The sequence below is a fragment of the Alternaria postmessia genome (genome assembly GCF_024291825.1).
Source record: "Alternaria postmessia strain BMP 2775 chromosome Unknown scaffold_2, whole genome shotgun sequence".
Taxonomy (NCBI): Eukaryota; Fungi; Ascomycota; class Dothideomycetes; order Pleosporales; family Pleosporaceae; genus Alternaria; species Alternaria postmessia.
The window spans coordinates 468,835-493,322 of NW_026260075.1; the positions used below are offsets into that span (position 1 = coordinate 468,835).

The 24,488-nt window shown below is 51.2% G+C and overlaps 11 protein-coding genes across 11 annotated transcripts; 7 read left to right on the forward strand and 4 right to left on the reverse strand.

The window, feature by feature from the left end:
* Positions 1-617: 617 nt before the first annotated feature.
* Positions 618-1,926, forward strand: J4E82_000590 (uncharacterized protein; the record flags this gene model as incomplete). Its single annotated transcript, XM_051726911.1, has 5 exons — positions 618-909; positions 973-995; positions 1,055-1,563; positions 1,645-1,823; positions 1,883-1,926. The coding sequence occupies 5 exons, from the start codon at positions 618-620 to the stop codon at positions 1,924-1,926; spliced, it is 1,047 nt and encodes a 348-aa protein (XP_051593336.1).
* A 612-nt stretch (positions 1,927-2,538) lies between these two features.
* J4E82_000591 (uncharacterized protein) lies at positions 2,539-3,346 on the reverse strand (the record flags this gene model as incomplete). The annotated part of the gene is made up of 3 exons (XM_051726912.1): positions 2,539-2,896; positions 2,950-3,256; positions 3,307-3,346. The coding sequence occupies 3 exons, from the start codon at positions 3,344-3,346 to the stop codon at positions 2,539-2,541; spliced, it is 705 nt and encodes a 234-aa protein (XP_051593337.1).
* Positions 3,347-4,566: 1,220 nt separating this feature from the next.
* BNA4 (kynurenine 3-monooxygenase, mitochondrial precursor) lies at positions 4,567-6,119 on the reverse strand (the record flags this gene model as incomplete). The annotated part of the gene is made up of 3 exons (XM_051726913.1): positions 4,567-5,694; positions 5,743-5,957; positions 6,014-6,119. 3 exons carry the CDS (start codon positions 6,117-6,119, stop codon positions 4,567-4,569), a joined length of 1,449 nt encoding a protein of 482 aa, XP_051593338.1.
* A 496-nt stretch (positions 6,120-6,615) lies between these two features.
* On the forward strand, positions 6,616-7,993 carry J4E82_000593 (uncharacterized protein; the record flags this gene model as incomplete). The annotated part of the gene is made up of 4 exons (XM_051726914.1): positions 6,616-6,750; positions 6,806-7,207; positions 7,260-7,806; positions 7,860-7,993. 4 exons carry the CDS (start codon positions 6,616-6,618, stop codon positions 7,991-7,993), a joined length of 1,218 nt encoding a protein of 405 aa, XP_051593339.1.
* Positions 7,994-8,688: 695 nt separating this feature from the next.
* Positions 8,689-9,302, forward strand: ERV14 (COPII-coated vesicle protein; the record flags this gene model as incomplete). The annotated part of the gene is made up of 4 exons (XM_051726915.1): positions 8,689-8,789; positions 8,880-9,035; positions 9,091-9,157; positions 9,210-9,302. 4 exons carry the CDS (start codon positions 8,689-8,691, stop codon positions 9,300-9,302), a joined length of 417 nt encoding a protein of 138 aa, XP_051593340.1.
* Positions 9,303-9,830: 528 nt separating this feature from the next.
* J4E82_000595 (uncharacterized protein) lies at positions 9,831-11,198 on the forward strand (the record flags this gene model as incomplete). The annotated part of the gene is made up of 1 exon (XM_051726916.1): positions 9,831-11,198. One exon carries the CDS (start codon positions 9,831-9,833, stop codon positions 11,196-11,198), a length of 1,368 nt encoding a protein of 455 aa, XP_051593341.1.
* A 1,557-nt stretch (positions 11,199-12,755) lies between these two features.
* On the forward strand, positions 12,756-13,046 carry J4E82_000596 (uncharacterized protein; the record flags this gene model as incomplete). Its single annotated transcript, XM_051726917.1, has 2 exons — positions 12,756-12,834; positions 12,892-13,046. The coding sequence occupies 2 exons, from the start codon at positions 12,756-12,758 to the stop codon at positions 13,044-13,046; spliced, it is 234 nt and encodes a 77-aa protein (XP_051593342.1).
* An 893-nt stretch (positions 13,047-13,939) lies between these two features.
* Positions 13,940-15,795, reverse strand: J4E82_000597 (uncharacterized protein; the record flags this gene model as incomplete). Its single annotated transcript, XM_051726918.1, has 3 exons — positions 13,940-14,498; positions 14,549-15,366; positions 15,553-15,795. 3 exons carry the CDS (start codon positions 15,793-15,795, stop codon positions 13,940-13,942), a joined length of 1,620 nt encoding a protein of 539 aa, XP_051593343.1.
* A 1,448-nt stretch (positions 15,796-17,243) lies between these two features.
* On the reverse strand, positions 17,244-18,301 carry J4E82_000598 (uncharacterized protein; the record flags this gene model as incomplete). The annotated part of the gene is made up of 4 exons (XM_051726919.1): positions 17,244-17,559; positions 17,607-17,971; positions 18,022-18,113; positions 18,160-18,301. The coding sequence occupies 4 exons, from the start codon at positions 18,299-18,301 to the stop codon at positions 17,244-17,246; spliced, it is 915 nt and encodes a 304-aa protein (XP_051593344.1).
* A 1,847-nt stretch (positions 18,302-20,148) lies between these two features.
* On the forward strand, positions 20,149-21,948 carry J4E82_000599 (uncharacterized protein; the record flags this gene model as incomplete). The annotated part of the gene is made up of 2 exons (XM_051726920.1): positions 20,149-20,454; positions 20,512-21,948. The coding sequence occupies 2 exons, from the start codon at positions 20,149-20,151 to the stop codon at positions 21,946-21,948; spliced, it is 1,743 nt and encodes a 580-aa protein (XP_051593345.1).
* Positions 21,949-22,565: 617 nt separating this feature from the next.
* On the forward strand, positions 22,566-23,789 carry J4E82_000600 (uncharacterized protein; the record flags this gene model as incomplete). The annotated part of the gene is made up of 1 exon (XM_051726921.1): positions 22,566-23,789. The coding sequence occupies one exon, from the start codon at positions 22,566-22,568 to the stop codon at positions 23,787-23,789; it is 1,224 nt and encodes a 407-aa protein (XP_051593346.1).
* Positions 23,790-24,488: the final 699 nt, after the last annotated feature.

The following is a 24,488-nucleotide window of genomic DNA, read 5'->3' on the forward strand; positions in this document are numbered from 1 at the left end:
TCTACAGCACCTTTTGAAGCACTCCAGCAGACAAGCTATCGATCATCCAGTCTTCGCAGACTCTAGTCTTCAAGGGGGGCTCGGCGTTCATTACACCGACTCCTATCTGTTGATTAGATAGAAGCCAAGTGCCTTGGAAAATACAGCGTAAGGGCGCTTTGCCTCCGATGCCACGGGCGTAATATCATGGGCGGCAAATCTAAAGCCTGCATCCGGGCATCCGGGCTCGTCAGTGGTCAAATCAGCAGTATGATTTGGCAGCGAGCCTGACAAGCTGCAACGACCTTCCCAGTGCACACTCCAGAATTTGTTGTTCTTTGGTTCATCTTACGAAGTGGGCAAACAATATGCGTTGCATGCTTCCCCAGCCCAATCATCATACCATTCTATATTAAACCTATAATATGCAGAACTGATCGATCAGGATCTCCCCGTGGTCCGGCAGTTGTCCTCGTGGACGACCCCAATTCGGCGATTACTATTGCGTTCTCATTATAAGAGAAGTTACTACAGGACACGGCTGTGAACTCTGCGTCTCTTCACTCATCATCGTTCATTTCGTCGAGTATCACTCACACCTTCACGAGTCGAAAACTACGTTACAATCGCTAGTCACAATGCAGTGGGCTACCTTACTCGCTGCAGCAACGGCCCTCGCCGGGAATGTTGCTGCACAAAATATGTTGCGATTTGCTTGCTCGCAGCTTGTCGTCGAACGAACAGATCCTCTTGTCAACCCCGGCGTGAAGTACACACCTCATCTTCATCAGATCGTCGGAGGTGACTCCTTCAACATCACCATGGACCCCGCAAACGACCCCGCGCAGCTTTCGAAGTGCACTTCCTGCAGCTTCGTCCAGGATAAATCGAACTACTGGACTGCTGTGATGTTTTTCAAGGCAAAGAACGGTAAGTTGTGAAGGCACGAAACGTATGTGAGACATACACTGACTTTGTACCTCCGTCTTCTAGGCACATACATTCGCGTGCCTCAGGTACGTAACATCATAGCGGGGAAGAAAACAATAGGGCACGCTTCTAACACATGGCTCAGATTGGAAATGGTGGACCACAAGGAAAGCTCATCAACGACGGCGGTCTTGATGTCTACTATATCCCCAGCGGCAAAACCACCGCTTTCAAGAAGGGTTTCCGCATGCTTGCAGGCTCAGCTACCAACACCGACAACAGCAAAGTCAAGCTATCCAACATCTGCCATCGCTGCTGGACTTCCCCCTCTGAGAGTACCTTCGTCGGTGGCGCACCTTGCTCAGGGAGTGACACTGTCGCCATCCCCAAGGACCCTAAGTGCAAGCTTATCCGCCAGACCATCATCTTCCCTACTTGCTGGGACGGCAAAAACCTCGACTCACCAGACCACCAAAGTCACGTTGCTTACGGCCAAGGCTCAGGTGCTAATGGAGGTGGTGCCTGCCCATCCACTCACCCTGTCAAGCTTCCTCAGATCATGTACGAACTGATGTGGGATGTTAACAAGTTTGCCGACAAGAGCTTGTGGCCCACTGATGGTTCAGATCCTTTCGTTTACAGCATGAACATTGGGTACGTCTTCTCGCGAGGTCCACTTTCACTTGGCAGCCTTGTCTCCAGCGAGATAGAGCACGGCTAATTATGAACTTCTAGCGGTGCTGCTGCACACGGCGACTACGTCTTCGGTTGGGAAGGCGACTCTCTCCAGAAAGCCATGGACAATCAATGCAACCTCAACACTGCATGTCCCAAAGCTGGTCTTACCGTCCAGCAGCCCGCTCAATACAACGCTTGCAAGAAGAAGCAACAAGCTCCTGAAGACGTTGACGGCTGTAAGTACCTCATCAATAATCTGCTTGAATGTAGCACGAAGCTAACACATGCACCACAGGGCTCAAGGAGATGCCACTCGGTGACATGGCCATCAAGGCTTAGACGCGATCGGTCCCTACAAATATCTCATGGCTGCGGCGACGCACTTACTACTAGCTTGGTTCCCCATTGCTGAGAGTTGTTGAGGTGGTGCTTTCTGCTTACCACTCGTTTGGCATTGTTCTGTATAATTCTTTAGATCACCGAGGACGATGCGAATGCACCTTGTTGTTACCAGAATTTCTACCCTTGCCATGTAATCTGCCCGTGACGCCGTTACTCCGTGACTATTAGCCATAGTCGCCTCCTATCCGCTCATCTCCACGTCTGGCCTTGTTGCGCAAGAAGTTTCTGCCTACCGTATCTGTCTAGGAGTCTTGACACTTCAAGAGCAATAGTACGAAGTCGACAGACAAAGCTCGCTCACATAGCTGGGTGGCGAAGCACCAAGGGCGTTTCTAGCAATTATGTTGAGCCATACTGAACACACCGGGGAAGCTTCTCCCCAGAGCTCTAACATGTGAAAACCAGAAGTTCATAGCGCAGCATCAAGCAACTTCCAAAAAACACATGGACTTGTGCTATGTCAAATATATTCAAGGAAGACGCAAAGATATCTACAAAACCCCCATTTAGCCCCTCCCTGTCAGTCTACAGCTTATACGATACGCAAATCTAAATTTTCCCTGTGATATTCCCTGTCTCTCCCGTGCTCGCAACCCCGTTCTTGCTCAACAAAGCTTGAAAATTCTGGTTTGCACCCGCGGAGAAGTCATGCGTGATGTAGTTGTACACATCATGCACCGGAATCGTTGCGCTAGTCGAAGACGGGTTCGACACTTTTCCCTGCGCGCAGGCAAAACCAAGACGTTTGCTACCGCTGGGATCAACGCGTACAGTACCGGATGAGCCGGTGTACGTAGTGCAGCCAGTACATTTGACGGTGTATTGCCAGTGTGTGTTGTTTGACTTGTTGCCAGTGGTCAAAGGCGTATAAGTTGCAGAGGGATATTGTTGAGGCGTGGAGTGGCCGCTTTCGTACGTGTCAGAGAGAATTGTGGCTATTTCTGGATAAAGGTGACTTACGTGGCCCATCGTGAAGATACAGTGGGTTTTTGGCCGTTAGGATATGCGACTGTGAGAGGGTTACGGATCATACTACCGCCCCAGGCAAGACCGACCCAGCCGAGAGAGTTGGGCGCAACAACTTGGAGCACTACGTCGTAGGGCTGACCTGCTGGAACATTGGCAGGTTGCGCTATGCGGTAGATGATGTTGGAGCTGAGTGTTGCAGCTGCCTTGGTCTCGGAGAATGTGAAGCCTGTTTCCGAGTCCACGTAGCTCACAGCGCGAGGCGCTAGATGCTGTGATTCTGACGTTGGCCATGCTTGAGCTACACGTTGTCAGTTGGAACTGCACTCCGTGTAAGCCGAATTTACTCACCAAGGCCGGCCAAAGCCGCGAGACCATAGGTGAAATACATTTCGACAGTATTGTCAATCTAGAAGATTTCGTGCTGTCTACAGATAGAGCAACCGCACAAAAAGATGAGCTTGAAGTTTTCAAAGGAGTGAAAAATATTGTGCGTGTCACAAGCAGAACCTGGAGCGACAAGATGCCTTAATAAAAACAAATCGAGACTCGCCAAGCTGCCGCGCTGGAGATCCATCCACTCGACAACCATAGCGCAAAGTACAGAGCGGCGATATACAAGCACGCGTGCAAGATAAACTAGAATAGCAACCAGCTTATCCAGGTTAAGACCTTACTGCCACGCGTGACTGACCTCACTGCGACCCGGATATGAGGTTCTGAGGCTTCTGGAGCGTGGGCCTACATCCAAAGAACAGTCTGTGATTACAAGCCCAAGCCATGCCAAACTCTCCTTGGTGAATGTGACCTTGCGAGTACGGTGAACACGCTGTTTCTGGAAGGTCGTAAGCGTCGGTACCATGTTTGTTGTGTGGGCTGTGAGAGGTTGGCGAATTTATCCGCATAGTGTGTAGAGTGTAACATAGATGGCTTTGTGTATCGAAGAAGTGGAGATGCGTTGCCACACACCCGGGAGACATCAACGCGACTATGAAGATACCAGTATTTCCGGCTTGACTTGCACCGAATGCGAAAGAAGTTGATGATAGATTGCATCGAAATGGCTGTAACGCAAATACACTGCTCATGGAAGTGCGTAAGCGAGATGATCGTGACCCTGGACCATATCGACTGCTTGTACTCCAGATGTAGTTTGTCGAAAGTTGATGCCACTGCAAGCGAGCGCCACAACATGCACTCACTCCGAATCGCTTCCCCACATTTCGCTTGTGGGGCAGTAACACATCCACGCGGAGCTCACGTGGCTTGCCGCTTGTGGCGCTGCGAAGCTTATCGTCATAGCGTTGTGGTGGGATGTGGTTTCGTATTCGACTGCAGAACCTTGATATTACAACCTTCCTTGTGTTATCTTTCCTGGGATAGCGGTTACCGGCCCGCGAATGAACTTTTGAGTAGCCAACATTGAGGCCAGGAAGTAGAGTATATTCTTGATATGAAGAAAATCTTTTGCGAATAACGGTGATATAAACCGCTCGTGTAACGACATCTATATGATAAGGTTACGTTAGCGCGAGTGAGAACCAGCGCTTTGAAGTGATATAATATTACAGACCGCGCACAAGTCATCGCTCATGCTTTCGCCATTGCAGCTCACCCTTCTGTGATCTTTTGCATTCTCTGTGCAACTACGCAAATTGACCTCATAATTCCCATCTTCGCTTGTTGTGCACCGCCGGATTTCGCAAACCAGAACGCAGTGACGGCGACAGAAGCAAGCGCTAAGCCAACTACCCCGTGCAGTATCTTAGCTTGTCTTTGGGACGCTTGGATAACTTTGGAGTATCGCAAGTTACTAAACGTGACGCGCGAATACTGAGTAGCCCAGCCAGCGCTCGGGACGTAAAGGTAGAGCTGCTCTTCCACCCACTTCCGCAATAGATATAGCGGTTTCTTGACATCACTTGCCATCTCGCGATAATTACCCATGGCAAGATCGTTAATGGCGTGTGCATCGGGAGTTCGCTCTTTAGTGTATTCCCTTAAGGCCTTGGACCGATCGTTTGGATGTTTGTCAATGAAGTCAAACAGAACGCGAACATCTTCCAGTCCAGCATTCATCCCTTGACCATAAAACGGTACCATAGCATGCGCGGCATCGCCGACAATGACGCCACAATCTTCATAGTGATATGGAGTGCATTTGATCGAGATTAAAGGCAGGTGCTGATTGGACGTGTACTGCTCGCGGAGGTCGTTTTCCGTGATCAGGTCTGGTACAACGCCTGGGAACTTCTCATCAAAGTACTCGACGACTTTTCCAGATGCATCCAACTTCTCGAATCCTTCTCTAGTCAAGAACAGCGTAGACGTGAATGTCTTGTCGAGGTTCGGAAGTGCAATGAACATAGACTCATCTTGAGGCCAGATGTGGAGGTAATTTGGAGGTATACGGAAGTCGCCGTTGGGCGAGGGAGGAACGTGAAATTGGCACCAGAGTTTGTCAATGTACTCTTGCTGGAACGACATGGGAACAAACTTCATCAGGTGATACCGAACCGCGGAGTGTGCACCATCGGCACCGATCATGAGGTCGAAGTTGATCTCGAACTCGTCGCCCTGCTCTTCAGGAGACTTAGTTCGATGCTCGAACCATGCTGTCTTCTTTCGAAAGTCTGCGCCGACCAATTTGTGGTTGAACATGAGCTTTACATTCGGCATGGCCTCCAGATGGTCGAGCAATGTTTTATTCAGACCTGTTCGATCCATAGCCAGCAAGCTCTACTCGAATCAGCACAAAACCAGGTTGAACGATGAAATCATGCTTACTCTTCCTCTCGCATCATAAATCTGCGGTTGTCGAACATACTCTCCATTTTTCCTTATATGAATCATGCGACCATGCATGGGAAATGTTTCCGCCAGTACCGCATCGGCAAGGTCGGATAGTCCTGTCTCGCGAAGGGAGTGTATACCTCGCTCAGAGAGAGCAAGGTTGGTGGACTTTGAGAAGTTTAGTGGTGTAGTATTAGGGTCTCGGAGATCTAGCTAGTGTTAGGGTACTCGCTAGCACCGAGATGGTCCACAGGTCATGTCTTACCTGCTCTTAGTTCGTAGACATCTACCTCATATCCACGCACAGCCGCATAGAGCGCCGCCAGCGAGCCAACTGGCCCGGCTCCAACTACGACTACTTTCTGCGTCATGATGAGAGGCAGCGCGAGCGATGATGGATTAAAAAATGATGGATTCACTAGTTCGTGTTCTGAGGCGGGGTGGTGTGAGGTGGGGAGTAAGAGAAGGGGAGAAAAAAAGAAAGGTAAAACCCCATTTTCTACAGGGACGAAAAAAGCTGAGACACGGGTGACAATTATCAAAGCATAACCAGAAAGTCAAAGAGTCAGATAGGATGGCAAAGTAGGGCTCATGAAGCACGTCAAGACCGAAAAAGGTAAGCGCGACCTACGGTTAGCCGCTACTTAGTAATCTTTGATCGGCAGCCGGCGGCCTCGACCCCTGCAACGATTTCCGACTCGACGATGCGGCGTACGAGCGAGAGTAGCAATCCACCAGACCTTTTGTGTGCAACCCGTTACTCCACACGGACAGTTTTGTAGCGCGCTCTAGTCTGCAACGTCTGAGAAAATACAGGCCACTTCCCGCCTTAGCCATCCTCTTATTACTCTTATACCACCACACGCGATGGCCACAGACGCCCCGCGCAAATGCTCAGGCAATGACTGCGAGAACGATGCCGGCTCGCTGCAATGTCCAAACTGCCAGAAGATAGGAAAAGAAAGCTACTTCTGCTCGCAAGACTGCTTCAAGCGCAACTGGGTATATAGTGAGATTGATTTTACATCGCAGGCAAAATAATCTAACGGCCTCGCAGAGTGAGCACAAGAAGGTCCACAAGTCACAAAGTAGTATTCTCCAAAACATCTTTACGCCGAAAGTAGTTTCTCACCCGGATCCAGCTACGGGTCACTACAACCCATTTCCCACGTACTCGTACACCGGCGCTCTTAGACCCGTATACCCGCTCTCGCCGCGCCGCGAAGTCCCCAAGCACATCAGACACCCAGACTACGCCAAGGATGGCATACCGCGTTCGGAGCAGGTGTTTGTCAACAGGAACAAGATCACGATTCTGAACAAGGAGGAGCAAGATGCGATGCGCAAGGTGTGCCGCTACGGCCGAGAGATCCTGGATATTGCAGGGAGAGCGGCAAAGCCTGGAGTTACTACTGATTACATCGATGAGATCGTTCACAAGGCTACCATCGAGCGCGACGTAAGAGGAGCGGCAATCATAGCAAGACAGAGCGATGTGCTGACAGCAATAGTCTTACCCGTCACCCCTCAACTACTGCCACTTCCCGAAATCCGTATGCACATCGCTAAACGAGGTCATCTGCCACGGCATCCCCGACCAGCGCGTGCTGAAAGATGGCGACATCTTGAACGTTGACATCTCCGTCTACCACGGCGGTTTCCATGCGGATCTAAACGAAACATTCTACATCGGAGACAAGGCTCTGGCCAACCCAGACGCGGTGCGGGTAACGGAGACTGCACGAGAGTGCTTGGACAAGGCTATCGAGATTGTTAAGCCAGGCACACTCTTCCGCGAGTACGGAAACGTCATCGAGAAGCACGCAAAGAGCAAGAACTGCAGCGTAATCAGGACGTACTGCGGGCACGGTGTCAACCAGCTCTTCCATTGCGCGCCCAACGTTCCTCATTACGCGAAGAACAAGGCAGTTGGATCAGCAAAGCCTGGCATGTGCTTCACCATCGAGCCCATGATCAGTGTTGGTTCGCACAGGGACAAGACTTGGCCCGATGAGTGGACAAGTGTGACCCAAGATGGCTCTCTGACTGCGCAGTTTGGTAGGCTCTCACCCATTCGTCCAAATATCCTTTTCAGAACTAACATTGTACAGAACACACCCTACTCGTGACCGAGGATGGCGTAGAGGTTTTGACTGCGCGACTACCAGACTCGCCCGGCGGTCCAGTACAGATGCCGGGAACCACAAACGGAGAGACGAATGGCGAAGCAAAAGCAGCTGCTTAAAAGAAAATTTGGGAAATTTGGGATCACACATAGCTTCACGATACCACCATCACTAATGGATTGCGTGGCGTGGGTCGAGAAACGGGGCGTTGCTTTACTTGGCAATTGACAGATGTGGTGGACTGTTTCCACAGCATTGATCGTGATAATCTGTGTAGCAGTACAAATGGCTGGAATTTATGTGTCTGCGCATGATGTTTCGTTTTGTTTCGTTTCGGCGAGCAGTCTGAACCACCGTGAAATCATCAATCTTCCGTTAAGCTTCGGTCGGACGATGTTGGCCCGCTCATCGCACACCTGCAAGCGAGGCGAATGACGCTAACGGTGCCTGCCCGCTGTCCAGGGAAGCAATCGTGTCTCCGCCTCAACGTCATCCAAACATCTTTGCCCAACTCCCGCCAGAATTTGAACGACCTTGCTAGCCGCCGTTGCTCTTCAGGATTCTATTATCGCCATACGGTCGTGCAGATCCACCACCCACCCACGTCATCGCAACTTCTAGCTAGGCCCCGCGCACAAGCTAGCTTCCCGCGTTCTAGCTCGGCAGCCTGCAAACACACGACCGCATCCGAGTCCTGAACATCTGTCGTCTATCTGTCCATTCGCAAACAACAGCCTACTGGCGATATAGCTAGTCTATCTTCCACCTTCTTCATACGCTATAGCCGTGCTACGCAGCACACGACTCTTTCACAATGACTGGCGAAGCATGGTTGTACCTGTTGGCGGTGCTGATAAACGCCGTCAACCTGTTCCTACAAGTCTTCTTTACTATCATGTACAGCGATCTGGAATGGTAAGTGAGCCCCAAGCATACGACCCCATGGCATAGCCTCCTTTGCGACACAACCTGTACCTTGATCAGCACATGCTAATTTTGCGCCAGCGACTACATCAACCCCATCGATCTCTGTAACCGCCTGAACACCTACATCATCCCCGAAGCCGCTGTCCACGCCTTCCTGACCTTCCTGTTCCTCATCAACGGATACTGGATTGCGCTGATTCTGAACCTGCCTCTATTGGCCTGGAATGGAAAGAAGTACGTCACAAACCAGGGCTATGACATGGAAATAGGACAATGCTGACAGTAACAGGATCTTTGAGAACCAGCATCTTTTGGACGCGACGGAGATCTTCAGGAAGCTCAACGTGCACAAGAAGGTACGATAAGAGGGTATACTGAGTCCAGGAAGCCAGGCTAACACGCATGCAGGAATCCTTCATCAAGCTGGGTTTCCACCTGCTCATGTTCTTCTTCTACCTCTACAGCATGATTGTCGCCCTCATCCGTGACGAGTCTCACTAGGTGGGGATCACGCCCTTCGTCTTGATTGTGGGGATCTTTGTGGCTGTACTGGTTGCAGTGAACCTCGAGGCACGAATTCAACAGCGGTTAGAGAACGGCGGATAGATGCACTTGATATCCGGCTCAGATAGACGAGCCACGCGTACGCATATTGCTAGCGGGAGGACATGAATAGTTGTTGGGTTGAGATAATGTGGAATACCCGAGGCAATGGGTTTGGCGGCAGGAAGCGCATACAGGAAAGGATTGAACGATTTTATGTCCTGATGGGGTATGATAGCGTTATGTTAGCTCTCGTAAATGGAACCCAGTTTTCACATGTAACACTGCGCATCCTACGCATTACATAGTGAACATGGTCCGTGCGTCGTCACCCACATTTTCTAGTGAGCTGGGAGCTTCCAACTTCAACACCGTACTTGTCACTCCTCGCGTTCCACCTCTTAGTCTTTCCAACCACCAATATCGGAGTCGTCGCCGAGATCTAAACGCGCCGCGACCCTATTCCGGCTCCCAAAAACATTTACCATGGCAGCCGGAGGCTCAGGCCGCGTGCCAACCGGATTCGCTGCAGAGACATACATCAGCGACCATACTTTCCGTCAAGGCCAGCGTGCTATCGAATCAGGCGCGGGATCGAAGAAAAGGAAGCGAGAGGGCAAGGGCGACTCGAGTGTTGTAACTGGCGCTGGCGCATACAAGGGACCCTGGGCGAAGTATGAGGAAGAAAGGCCAGACGCTGCCTCAGATGACGAGTTTGGATCGGATGTCGAAGTAGAGATAGTCTACGAGGAAGACGAGATCGTCGACAATGCTGCACCCGTGCAAAAGAAGCTTGCTGGCACGGACTACCGCGATACCGAAGCCGAAGGCGAGACGAGCGAGTTTGTCGGCAGCCAGCAATACGACTACCAGGGACGGACGTATATGCATATCCCCACGGATCTCGACATCAAACTTACCGGCGATTACGAGCCTAAGAGTTTCATACCGAAGAAGCTCATTCACACCTACAAATACCATACCAAGTCGATTACCCAAGTGCGCTTCATACCTGACAGCGGTCATCTCTTACTCTCCGCTTCGGCCGATTCGAAGATCGCACTATGGGACGTGTACCACCAACGCGAGCTTCTGCGAACCTACTCGGGCCATACCAAGTCGGTGGTTGACATTGACTTCAATCCCAGTGGTACACAATTCGTATCCGCCAGTTACGATCGTTATATGAAGCTATGGGACACAGAGACTGGAAAGTGCTTGAACAAGTTTACAACTGGAAAGACACCGCATGTCGTGCGCATCAACCCTAGTACACCACACGAGTTCCTGGCCGGTATGAGTGACAAGAAGATCCTACAATACGACACAAGAAGCGGAGAGATGGTGCAAGAATACGATCACCATCTCGGACCTGTCAATACTATTACCTTCTGCGATGAGAACCGCCGTTTCATCACCACATCAGACGATAAGTCCTTGCGCGCTTGGGAATACGGTATTCCTGTACCCATCAAGTTCATCGCCGAACCTTACATGTTCTCTATGGTCCGCTCCTCACCACATCCGTCAGGCAAATACGTTGCCTTCCAATCGTCCGACAACCAAATCACCGTATACAGCTCTACGGACCGCTTCCGACAAAACCGAAAGAAGAGTTACCGAGGGCACAACGTGGCTGGATATGCTCCAGATGTGGCGATCAGTCCTGATGGGCAGTTCATCAGCTCTGGCGACAGTGGAGGCTACCTGTGTTTCTGGGACTGGAAGACGTGCAAGATGTATCACAAGATTGCGGCGAGCGATGCGCCTGTGCTGTCAGTACAGTGGCACCCTAGGGAGACAAGTAAGGTGGTTGCTGGTGACTTAAATGGTGTCTTGAAATTGTACGATTAGACGGGGAGATTGAAGGAGCGGATATAGCGATACCCTAATGCATTCGGATACCAGTTGATGATCATCTTAACTCCATCGGCGATGTTAACTCCATCGGCCCGCATAACATTTCCCTGGCTTGACGAGCAACCCAGAATGCAGGTGTAGGATGCTATGCCTCCACTTTCTCGCTGACCACACGCTGGCAAAACAAGATACCCAATCTACACAGCCCACTGTTCTGTGTATGGGCCGCATAGTTGGCGAGACGTTCGGTCTTGCGCCTCCCGTTCAGGACTTCTCCAGCGGTTCACCGGCTATGCGCTGGCAAACCTCAGAACAACATGCGCGCTTGCGCAATTCGCAGCCGCGCAATTGCCACCTTCATAAATGTCTCTTTCGAGTTAGCAATGACAATTTGCCACGTGAATGGCGTTAAGCCTGGCAGCAGCCTTGGCCAGGTTGATTGCCATTCGCAGCCCAGCGACCCCGCCATGTATCAGCGACCTTCGACTGCGCCTTCCCCCGTATCTCACAACACCGCCCTTTGCCTCTTCGTCTCTTGTTTTTTCCCAATCATATGCGCATTTCTCCCATCTTTGGCCGCCGTCGATATACTCCTATGATGCTGTATTGCGGTGAACACTTCGCAATTCTGCCAATGGCTCCAGGCATCCATCTTTCCCTCAGCCCCCACACCCATTCTTCTTTCGGCACCGGTGACTTTTTTGTTCACCAGTTTATCCGCTTTGTCATTATCCATTCCTGGCATCGCTGTCGCCTAGGGCTCTGTGCACGTCACTTGATAGCGCGTCTCGGACTGATTCCTTGCTGCCTTCCCATACGTTCGTCCTGCTTGACGTGCCATGCAGGAGAAGACGGCGTAACACAACCACCCTACTCATCACCCAAGTCATTGACTCCGCCCTTTCTAGCCGCAACGCGGCTTTAGCTCACCCCGACCGAACTGGTTTCTTCGGTGAACTCACACACACCGGCGATGACTCTTCTTCTTGGCAGATCGAGCAGGTGCCAAAAAGGGCTGCCTAATCGCTGATTCGCTCCCTACGCGTGTCCTGCCTCAGGACCTGTCCCGAGGGAACATAGCCACGCGTGTGAATCATCGCAATCGCGCAGTCATCCACGTCGTTCACGCGCCTGGCCCAGCTATCCAGGCAACGGCGTTACATTGAGCGTAGGAGAGCTCCGATGGCAGCGGAACAATAGTCAATAGTACGAAAGGTGAGTCTTGTAGAGTGGCGGCCTCAGGTTTTGTCTGCCTGGAATAAATAGTTGTGAGGTTGGTGATTGCTTTCTTTCTTCTCTCTATCAGTCAATCGATCAAACAATTGTTCAGTCTACAGTCATATCAAGCATCTTTGAAAGAGTCAGCTGTTCTTGTGTGGTCTTAATCAACAGTACACCTTCGTCACACCCACGATACGCCCTTACCGTCTCGTATATACCCAAATCCAGCTTCATCGCCGTCAACCACATTCTATACGACGATCACTCATCCCATCCTTCTGGTCGTCACTGGCCACTGAACGCCTCCAAGTCGCTCAACACCAATCAACGATGTCGTCGAGCTCGTCTTACGGCTCCTACGGTCAGGGAAAGGGCGCCTATGCATCCCGCCCCTCGACTTCATCTACATGTACGTTGCCTGCGCCTATCAGAGCATGTCTCAAAGATGAGTCTAACATACCTGCAGCCTACTCTGCCGCTTCCTCGAGCCTATACACAAACTCAGGTAGCTCGTCACGCAGCAAAGCGTACAGCAAGCCACCCATCATTCACAATGGTGGTGGTCAGATCTACGACCCGAACACGTCGACGTCCGCGCCAAATGGAGGATACTACAAGTAGGCCAAATGCTGATGGCCTGGTGTTGACTCCTGTCTTCAGAGACAGCATGATGTCATTTCGTGGTCGTGGTGGTTACAACTTTCCTTCGGGGTGATTGACAGGTCATGGCGTTCTGGTGAGGGTTTTCTCTTTTAGATGGCTGGCTTCGGTGCCTGGAGCGATAACAAACTGTTTGGGATTTTTAGCTCAGCGTTTGTTGAGCGTTGTTAATATTTCCTTCTTGCTGGCTGGTTGAGGTCCTTTTATTGGGTTGCATCTCCCCTACTCATCTCCTTCGGAATGAGCTGTAGCTAGCACTTGTACAACAGATAGTCAGAATAATGCGCAATCGCATCGTATTCATTGCCTCATCTTCTACGACCAGGACACGATTAATGTCAAGCTTCATTCGAAAAGGTAGATTGTTGTCTGTACTTGAAGCAGATCCCACAAAGAGGTCAAGCAGCGCAATATAGTCTCTGATGAAGTGACTAGACCTTTTACTGTGTAACGCAAGACGTCAAAGTACATCTAGATGCACCAGATAATAGCTACCTGCATTAAGAACAATGTCTGTTATATAAACTTAAGAAGCTAGTATATAGCAAAAAGACTAGAGCATTGCCCTTATGCTACAGGGCAAAAAAAGACGGGTCTTACCGCGACTCGAACGCGGGGCCTCTCGCAAGCTGTGCTTGGGTTTGTGTTCTAATAGAACGTCCCTAAGCGAGACTAGGAAGATGTTAGATGATGAAGAATTGTCTTGAGATTGAATAATACGTACATCATACCACTAGACTGGTGTTTGTTAGTTGGTGTAAGAGCTGAATGGGTGCTGTGACCACATACCCATAAGACCGTATTGCTTTTGATGGCGTTTTGCTTCCCACGACCCAAATATATAGTCGGAACTCTCAGTGTCCAACGGCTCCATACCAACCCAGGCCCAGAACAGCACCAACGATGATCGCCACAGCAGGTGGGACCCCAAACCAAGCCGTTTCCGCGTAGGCCAAGGCAGCCACGACGACCCACCACGGCTCGTCCGCCAAACTCCTCCCGTTACTACTTTCTGGCGTCAAGTAACCAATTTCCCAAAGCCTGTAAACAGCCGTGAAGACTAGTCCCACAGCCGTCGCATTGATGCCCCTCAAAAGACTGAGTACCCATGCTTTGGTGCGCATGACCTGCCAAATAGACTGCACGCCGACTGCTAGCACGATGCCGGGGAAGAAGATGCCGATGAAACCAAGAATGGCGCCTACGATGGTTGGCGTAGAAGTGGATGCTGAAGCGATGCTCAGAGCGCCGAGGTATACTGCGAAATTGAAATTGGGGCCAGGGAAAGCTTGGATAATAGCCAAACCGAGGAGGAAGTCCCGTGGTGAAACCCAACCTGGGTCTACGACATAAGAGCGCAGGAGGGGAATCACTACAGGGCCGCCACCGAAGATTATGGTGCCGGCGAGATACCTATCCGGTGCGATTAGTGGGAACTCTAGGGAGCTTTATGATGAACTTACATGTTGGAGAAGAGATTGAATGACCGGCCGCTGGATACCGTACCGCGGATAACCATAATGACAACGAAGGAGATCAGGAAGCCCACGATTAGTGACGCGCCAACCTTTACAGAAATGTTATGCGTCTTGACATCCGCCACAGGTGCAACTGTCTCGGCATCGTTCTTCGCAGCCACATCATCAACAACTGGGTGTTCACCAGCATGACTCCTTCCCGCCTCTTCTCGCTCAGGCACAATCCGATCTGTTGAGCTTCCCGCCCTCTGTCTCCTCTTCACAGCCTCCGGACGCGTAAGCTCAATAGGAATGCTCTGTGTTGTAGTCTGAACCTCCTCCGCATCACCTTGTTCGTCTCTCGCTCTCCTCCTTTTAGCAAGGTACGCAGCTTTCATCTTACCCACACGCTGTCTCAGCCAAACATCCCAAGTCACAGTTGAAAGACCACCAATGACGATTAATACAGGGAAGTACCATAGCGCATTATAGCACAGACCCGCACAGCCACCAAAGATCACTAGAATGCGTGTAAGACGGTCTTTGATGGCCTTCTCGGATAATTGAACAGCCGCTAGTGCGATGATGCCAACAGTACTGGCGTTCAGTCCGGAGAGCAGGGCGTATACAATGGGAGGGAGACGTTCCGGCATCTTCTGTACGCCGAGCGAAAGCCCATACATACCGATTGCGCCAGGAAGGCTCCAGAGAAGGAAGGCGAAGACGGCGGAGAGGATGCCTGCATGTAGGAGGGCGATGCAGAAACACATTTTAGTTGAGGCTGGACCGGGGAGAGCCTGACATATTGCGAAGAGTTCTTGGTACTATGATCAGGAATATCAGCAATGCATACTCTCTGGTGAATGGGATACAAGTAGGTGAGAAAGATGTCTCTTCGTCTTCACCTTCTGCTTCTCATCCGCACTCGTCGAGCGCCACCAGCTCTCTCTCATACTGCCTACTTGCAACGCTGGAAATGGTATCAATCACACTGCTCGTTATACACTTACAGTCTGTTCGTCTAACCATTTACTTCCACCTTGAAACCCCAACCCCTCGACGAATCTCCGATGCAAGATCTGGAAATGCACGGGCGGGCCCCCGAAAGCAGTGAAGCCCAGATCCCACATGCGTGAGAAGACGTCCAAAAGACGCCATTCGATCTTTTGGGTATTTGCTTGCAGATGAGCTGGAGGAGGTGAAGCGCGACGGCTACGCCGCCGAAGTGAGCTTATGAGAGACTGGATTGGCATTGGTGATACTGGTTACTCGTATACGTTGTTGTGGCATAGGGAAGCTGGATTGAGATTGGAATAGCCCGACAGTTATATTCCTTCAGAGATTATTCCTGGGCACGCATGCACAGATTCGCCTACAGAAGCCAAGACACTCCAGTCGTAAAGAAGACGTGATGGACGCATATTGTCCAATCATCGTGCCCATGTGTTGCGACATTTGCGGCTTGCCTAGGTTCGTCTTCGCCAAGACATGGCGGATGCTTTGGGGAAGATGCTTAGACATGGAGGCAGGTTTAAGCGAGTACGTCACTAACTGGCTGTTATTGGTCAGCTGCGGATGTCGGGTAGAGTACCCAATGCAACAACTTGATCTCTTGTTGTTCAATGCTTGTTGTTTGGACTCGTTGGCCTGTACATTCTGCTTTTCCAAAATATCCTATATTTACATGCTCTGACACTGCCGGAGCCGGGAGCAGAAGAGTAGTGACGAGCGTAAGCATGCTTGCTTGCCAGATGTTGCAGTGCTTTAGGAAAGTGGTTCGTTCTGCCTATCGTCTTTGTTGGTTAGAAGACCGGCCTCCCTCGGTTCTTTCGCGTATCGAGGGTGGGAAGTGACTTTGACGTGCTCGTTCTCCTTTCAATGTCGAGATTGCCCTCGGTAGCAAGACAGTACTTGGCGAATGATTGCCTCAGAAGAGTCGTCCTGTACCTTGGGTTTGCACACTGGCGCAGTGGTTTAGAGAAAGAAGAGTAAATCGGTATGTCAATCGATGCCTTGGAGTGAGAGGCACGGAGTTCAACAAGTCACGTCCGTAGGTATGTTCTTTGTGGATCACTGTAACAAGATCGTAGGTCGGCAATCAATGGATTGTAGGCTTTCTCATAGCACGTACATGACTGCTCTTGTATCAGTCGCTCTGTAATCACAAAAACAAGAGAGAGGTTCGATCTGCCACCGGCGAGCAAACGACGTACACGAGCGGCGGACGTGACGCCTAGTAGTGCGGATCGTATCCTTCTAATCTGGACATATGAGAATGCGCCTAAAGGGACCGATGCCGCAATGCAACACTTCATGTGAGATGACGGACGATGATATTCCAAGTGCTGCGGGTAAGCTGATGCAAAGAGATGTGACAATTGCATACTTCGTATGCTGTAGTGTAGGAGGTTTGACCTGCGCACGCTAACACCCGCGAAGCACGGTTACCCGCCTGCAGTGGAGCTGTGGAGACGCCTGAGCTGCGCGTCGGCACATCTCCCTGTCAACATCTCTCACGACACATCACCCCACCAGGTACGACTTTCAGAATTTCTTGATTCTTTAAATACTCCTCAATGAATCCTCACATGATTCGTCGTGGTAAATCCTTAAGATTCCCGACATGTTTCAGATGACCGGTCCGATCACTGTTCAACCCTTTCATCGTAAACGCCTTCGCTCGTCGCGCGGGAGCCGTAGCTCAAACATCGATCGCATCGACCGTAACACCCTTGACCCAAGAATACTGCATAGCACGAGCGACCTCCAGGGCCGAGTCGTGGGAAGCCAAAGAACCCACCAAGTAGAGGCTGGCATCGAGCCCAGCGGTCACACCACCGGTGGTGATAACACGCATACCGCCCAGAGGCATGGAAGCACGCCTAGCGATAGACTCGCGGCGACGAGAGTCACGCCAGGCGTTGCTACCCTTGCGAGCAATCGACTTCCTACGGGCATGTCCGGTGTTGGTGCCCTCGGGAGCGCTTGGTGGCTCACGCGACTTCTTGATGATGTACCTAGGATTGTCAGCGATGCATGCCAACGCAATTCAGACTCCACTTACGGGTTGTCGTCGGGGTTCTCGCCCAAGTCGAAGCGGGCGTTGTTGACTACATAACGCTCCTCCATGACGTCCGTACGCTCGGACATGTCTCGCCTAGCTGCGTCTTGACAGATTGTCTCGAGACGAACATAGTAGTCTGGGTGGGTTGTAGCGGCAAGGCCTTCGAGCATACCTTGCTGAGCAAGAAGTAGGGCACCGACGTCGATGGCAAGGATGGTACGCTCTTTGCTGGGGCTCTTCTCTTGAAGCTCGACGTACTTGGTGAGGAGTCCGAGAGGCTCAGACTTGTTCTTGAGGACCTCAAAGACACCCTCACCACCGGGAACGATGACAACGTCAAAGTCCTCAAGCTCGTTGTTGGCGTCCTAGGATCGATGTCAGTGTGAGTTCCGAGGCTCCATACATGTAGACTCACCTCATAGTCCATGTCTGCCTTGATGGTGAGACCCTGAACGGAGGTCATGGCAGCTGCGGTGCCGACGAATTGGCAGTTGAAGGCCTTGCTGGCTGCAATGTGTCAACAAAGGATCAATTGAGTGAGCGTTTGACTGACACTTGTCCTTGGCATCCTGGAGGGAGCGACTCAGAACCTCGAGCGGACCTGCCACGTCGAGCGTGTTGTAGCCCGGGAACAGGGCAAACAGCACCTTGACCTGCTCGACAGGGCCTTCGGTGCTGTCAGCGATTGCACTCATTGTGAATGATTTGATGTAGAATGTGGATTGAGATGAATTGAGTAGGTTGTAGGAGTGAGCATGAAATTGTCGTGTGAGGAAGCAGTGGGAAGGAGCGAAGCTACCTCAGCTGAGAGGGGTAGCTACTATAGTCTCGTGAGCAACTGACGACCAACGCGTCACGGTCTGTCGAGCTCCCTCCCCCAGACATGCAACCCCGCATAGCACGGACCGTTAGTGGCTGGAAGTAGACTAGCTGGCGGGGCAGAGCGTCGATCCAACCTCTCGGTGCCCTGACCCTTGCTGGACCACCTCGATCGCATGCGTCCCTGAAACACCGATTGTAAACTGTAAGGAATCGATCTGAGGTACTGCTCTACTACACACTCAGGCGACTGCTGTATGGAACAAGTTTGCCGACATGGAGACTGGGTAGTACCTGTGTTTCCTGATTGACATGCACGGACCAATCGTTCACGCGTAAACCATCGTAGGTGAACGACTAAAGGTCACGTTGTTTTCGAGAAACACTAGCATGACAGCAATAAACATTGAGTTCGACGCGTCTTGAACGTGCCTCCTGACTTCTCGACAAGCGTCAAGAGGCTGTACGCTAGAAAGCACATGACATAAGCTGAAACTCAATTACACTGCATCTCGGGTCCACTTGACCACTGCTTCCTTTTTATGGGGTCCAGATCACTAACCCTCCTCGACCGGTAATTATGCCTCGGATGTTGCAATCAGAGCAACACATCTTCTGTCGATCATTCAATCAGCTTTGTCTGTATGTGTCTTGAATCTTGTCCCAGCCAAGAATGCGACTCTCAAGGAAGTCACAAAGGCTATAATCAAAACAGTACCCCAATCTTCACCGCGCCACGACGCAGACTGCAGTCAATCCTGTACACTAAATGCATCAAAGGCCGAGCAAATGAATGCAACATCAACGAAGAAGGTGGCAGCCTGTATGTATCTCCAGACTTTCAGGTCGTCGGTTACTCGGAGAAGGCCGCCTGAGAGAAGAGCTAGTCCCATCATTCCGCCGCCGGCTTGCTGAAAGATGAACGATAATTGGAATTGACACCTCCATTGCGAAGCTCCTTTGGGACAAGCGAACTCATAACCCATTCTTAGTCCACGAAGTCGTTATAGGCGGCATGGATAGCGACCATGGGATCAAACCTCGTGAAGAAGAAGCCATAGAAACCGGGGACCAGGCTGGTGGTCATTTCGCAGATCGAAGATTGTATTGTGGCTGGGCAAAGGCTGAGATTCTCAGTTGTAAAGAAATCTGAACACCGACGGATTGTCAATTTAGACGGGTCGCGCAATGTATATCAGAGGTGGAGAAGATACTTATGCAGGCTGGACCACTTTCCCGCTGAGATATTTCAGGGCGTAATAAAACTAAGGCACCAACTGCGCTGAAGAAGCCAAGCCTGATTATACAAAGCAACATTTAGAAGACAGAGGATTGGATTGGCTTATTTGCAGCGTGCTGACAGCAGATATCCTTACAACGAAGCGCCGCGAGCTACGTGAATCAGACGACCAGAACGCGAGGAAGGGAAAACAGAAGACATGATAATCCACTCGCAAGTATGGCGTTAGTGATGAGAAGAGCCAGAAATTTAATACAAGTGTGACGATCGAGTTTCTAGGTTGTTCCTTAATCCTGCTATCTCGTGTATAGGAAGTTCTAGATCTGAATACGACATGTTGAAACTCGTTCGACTGAGTAAGGCGAAAATAGGTCGAGAGTGTTGCACCGCTGTGGTAGGGAGAGAACTGCATCTTGAGGAGGGCGTTCAAGGCGGACGGAAGCTAGATCGGTAATGCGCACGGAGCACGCGTGGTAGCGCGACATGGCCCGAAGTGACAGCAACGAACACGTCTACCGCATCATGGCGGCATCGAATGACAATGACGCGCCGCTGGCGGACGAGATAAAGCAGACGGTCTCTCTGTCTTCTTCGACGCCGATTGCTGCCGCAAAATCACCCAAGCAGCCTCCTTCAGAGACGAAAGAGAGCTTATGGCTGCGACGCCTATCCATCTTCTCCTTTTGGGCTGTAGTCGTATTTCTGGGCCTTCCAATATGGCTGAAGACAACGGCCATTTACAGGGCGGACCTGCCGCTACAGGAGATGACGGACTGGGCTGAGGGCAAGGTAAGAAATAGCACAAGCTGGGCACCCTGGCTGTAACATGGGCTAACACCATAGCAGGTCTGTAAGCCAGTCTTCCCTCTGCGGATAGCAGTCGAAGCCCCGATGCCTTCTGCGGATGCGCAACACCTGCTTCGCACCACACAGCACGCCCTCGATGATATCAACGACTTTTCCGCGCACCATCTCCGATTGATGCTCGCCGACTCTCCACTACAACCGAACGTCTCGCAACAAGTCATTAGTGACGGAACAAGCATTCATAGCGATGACAAGGACGTCGCTTTGGTTGTGCGACTGATACCGGTCGAAACGGGCGCCACGCCTCGGTCGCACCTCCAGCCATATTCCCCAACCTTAGACGTATACTACTCTCCGAACCAGATCCCTTCGCAGTCGTCTACTGGCTCCAGCCTGGCCACGTTCCTCGCCCAGGAACTACACAACATATTCGCTGAGGAGCAGGCACAGCTGGCGCATGTCTTGTCGGCTACGTCCGGCGCGCATGCTGCCAAGGTCAAGACGCTCTCTCCAGAGATGTCCGCAGAGCTCCAACGCCAGTCTACTCGCGCTCTGAAGTATGCTCCAACATACCACCTGACTTTCTCCCTATTCAGCCCTTCGTACGCCCCTTCTCAGTGGGACATTGAAACTGCACTTCAAACTTACATGAGCCCTCTTCTAGACGCCTTCTCCGCCATCAGCAACTTCACCGTTGACACACAAGTACAGCTCTACGCGACCTTTGCTCCTTCTGTTCGCCAGCCAGAATATGATGAAAGCACAAAGGCATGGACGCTTCGCAAGGAGGATCTCAGTGGTTTCGTCAACGCTGCCGAGTGGCCTCTCAGTCCCAGCATCGGCGAGGGACCCACGGTCAACTTTATTTTGTATGTACCAGATCACTCACAGTCACCTCTGTTGGTCAGGGAGAACGCTGGGAACAGCTGGTTGATCCCGCAATGGGGTGGCGTACATATTCTCAACTTGGAGGGCGAAGCAAACACCCCGCCTGCTTTGACTGAGGAGATGCTTGCTCCAGCAATGCACACGTTCTCAAATCAACTCATCTCGCTGTTTGGCTTGCCTCAGAGCCCGGCTTCGTTGCCTCTTCGCATTTCGACCCTCGAACGCGTCCGAGCTGCATCACTCATCTTCTCAGCTTCTTCTACTTTGGGCGCTCTAGCTCAAGTGTACCAGAAGCTTCCTTCTATCCCAGTCCCGGATAACGTTGCCCATTCTACGCAGGAGACTATCGTACACTTACAACAAGCTTGCGACTACCTTCGAGATGGTCGTTTCCCCAGTGCTCTAGAACACGCCCGCGCTGCAGAGGTGGAGGCTGAGAAAGCTTTCTTCGAACGTTCCATGGTCGGTCAGGTCTATTTTCCCGATGAGCACAAGGTCGCTGTGTACCTACCCTTACTAGGTCCTGTTGCTGTTCCTCTAGTCATGGCTGCTCTGAAAGAGCTGAAGTCAGCACTAAAGCGAGGCTGAACGCCCCGTCAGATTGCCAAGTTTCAATGTGCTCTGGTGTTCATACAGACACTCGTCTACATCTCCGGGTTCTGGCTATATCGAATCACCAGCGAGCGTTGAACACATGAAGTGGAGAGTGTATAAGCTGCTAGCCAATACTATCCACAAGGAGCAAGATAAGAGCTGGCTCGGAAGTCTTATCATGTGATAAAACGGTAGACGCGTATCCTTGGCGCACTATTCTCCGCCTCGCATTCGCACTACTCTATAAACAACGGACTTGATACCCCGCTGCGGGGTAGCGCGGTCGAGCGAGAGTCGTCCGCCATGACTGCACAAACGACTGATAGGTCCAATATCAATAACACAGCGTTCTAAGTCTTCGCTCTTCTCGGTCATCCGTGCTTATCACCTGTCATTGGTCTCTCGCATGACCCTTGGCATTCTTCTCGCACAATGAGTTGCGCACTTTATCCACTCTTGTCTTGATGCAGCGTAGCATGCCCGATACAGGAAATGGGACATTATTACCCTCGGTACATAGTACAATCTGCTATAAGAGAAACACGAACCATGTCTATACTTCTCTGTACTCAACTTCTCACATCACCATTTGAACACAACTCCATTCTATCATGCCTCTTTCCACCAAGGCTGTCGAAGGTATCAAGGGCACATTAGACCATTTTGTCAATGATGGTTCACCTGGTCTTGCCTTCCACGCCATCGACAAATCGGGCAAAACACTTGTCGAACATGCTTCGGGTACACTGGGTTTGGACTCCAGTGAGCCCATAGACACTCAGAGTACGATATTCTGGATTGCATCGTGTACCAAACTCGTCACTGCCATTGCTCTGCTGCAGCTTGTTGAGCAAGGCAAGGTTCCCTTGGATGATGCTGAATTCGTCAAGAAAACCGTGCCGGAACTATCTGAAAAGAAGGTGTATGCCGATGGTGTTAACGGCGTCGAGCAAGAGAAGAGTGTCACGATGCGCATGCTGTTGAGCCATACAGCAGGATTTGGATATGCATTCGCTGACCCGAGGCTCCAAGCGGACGGCATCGAAGGGAGGAGCGGCAACAAGCGCGATATCCTTGACTCGAAGATGGTGAACCAGCCAGGTAGCATGTGGGAATACGGCATTAATATGGACTGGGCAGGTATCGTTCTCGAACGCGTCACTGGTCAAACGCTGGGCGAATACTTCCAAGAGCACATCTTCACGCCCGTGGGCATCGCCGCAGAGGGCGCATCCATGTTTCCTTCCAAAGAAGCTCAAAAGAACCTAGCACATATGCACCAACGTGACACCGACGGCACGCTCAAGAAACGCGAACATCTTTACGACGGTCCACTTTCCTGCGCTAAGGAAAACCAAAAAGACTTTCTCCAATCTGGTGGTGCAGGACTTTGGTCGAGGCCAAGCGAGTACATAAAAGTTCTTGCTGCTCTATTGAACGATGGAACAAACCCACAAACACAGAACCGCATCCTCAAGAAAGAGTCAGTGGATCTCATGTGGGAGAACCAAATTCCCTCTCAACCCGATTTCGCACGCGCCAATGTCCCACCTGCAGACCCTTCGCTGGTCAATCAAGCCGCGGATATGTATCCTCAGCCTGGCAACCCTCCTCAAGGTTGGGGCTTTGGCGGCTTCATCACTATCGAGGCTGGCCCGTCTGGTCGTGGAGCAAACACGCTGTGGTGGATGGGTCTGTGTAATTGTTTCTGGTGGGTTGATAGAGAGAAGGGGATTGCGGGAATGCTCGCATCGCAAGTGTTGCCCAATGGAGATCCCAAAGTCATTCCTGCGTGGTTCATGGCGGAGAAGGGCATTTATGACGCGTTGGAATAACGATTCACCCCAGGTATGAGTGCTATATTGGTAGTTTAATGGTACGTCAAATATCACAGATGTCAGACGAAAGTCATTGGTCCATGGCTATGTGAATGAAAGCAACAGCACTAAACTTTAGCTTTATCCTACATTCACATGTAGTCACCGATCATTTCGAGTGGGCGCGTTTGGCTCTGCGATCGAAGCTGATCGTATAAGGCAAATGGTCCGCAATCTGCGGGCGAAATATAGAGATTATACCTCTTCTGCGAAACTTGAATGACAACGCCTCCAACGATCTCGCTGACTACCAATCACCTCAACCCCCAGCATCACCCACAAGACAGCAGGTTCAAGCCATCGTTCTCGAACAAAGCACAATGATCATCTTCCGGCTCATCTCCATGGCCTTGCGCTTTGCGCAATTTGTCTGTGCAGCCGTCGTACTCGCTGTATCATCTTACCTCCTGTATCACCAACAGCACAAGGACCATAGCGGCTCGTACGGCCGCCTCATCTACAGCGTTATCATAGCCATTGTATCGACCATCGTATCGCTGATCTGGCTTCTTCCCACTACTTCGCATATTGTGAATATAGTTGGCGATGTTCTCTTCTGCAGCGCATGGTGCGCTGTGTTTGGTTTACTGCAAGATTGGTACACGAGTGCTATGTCTTGTGGCAGTACCTGGGCTTGGAATGAGATGGGTTTGCGGA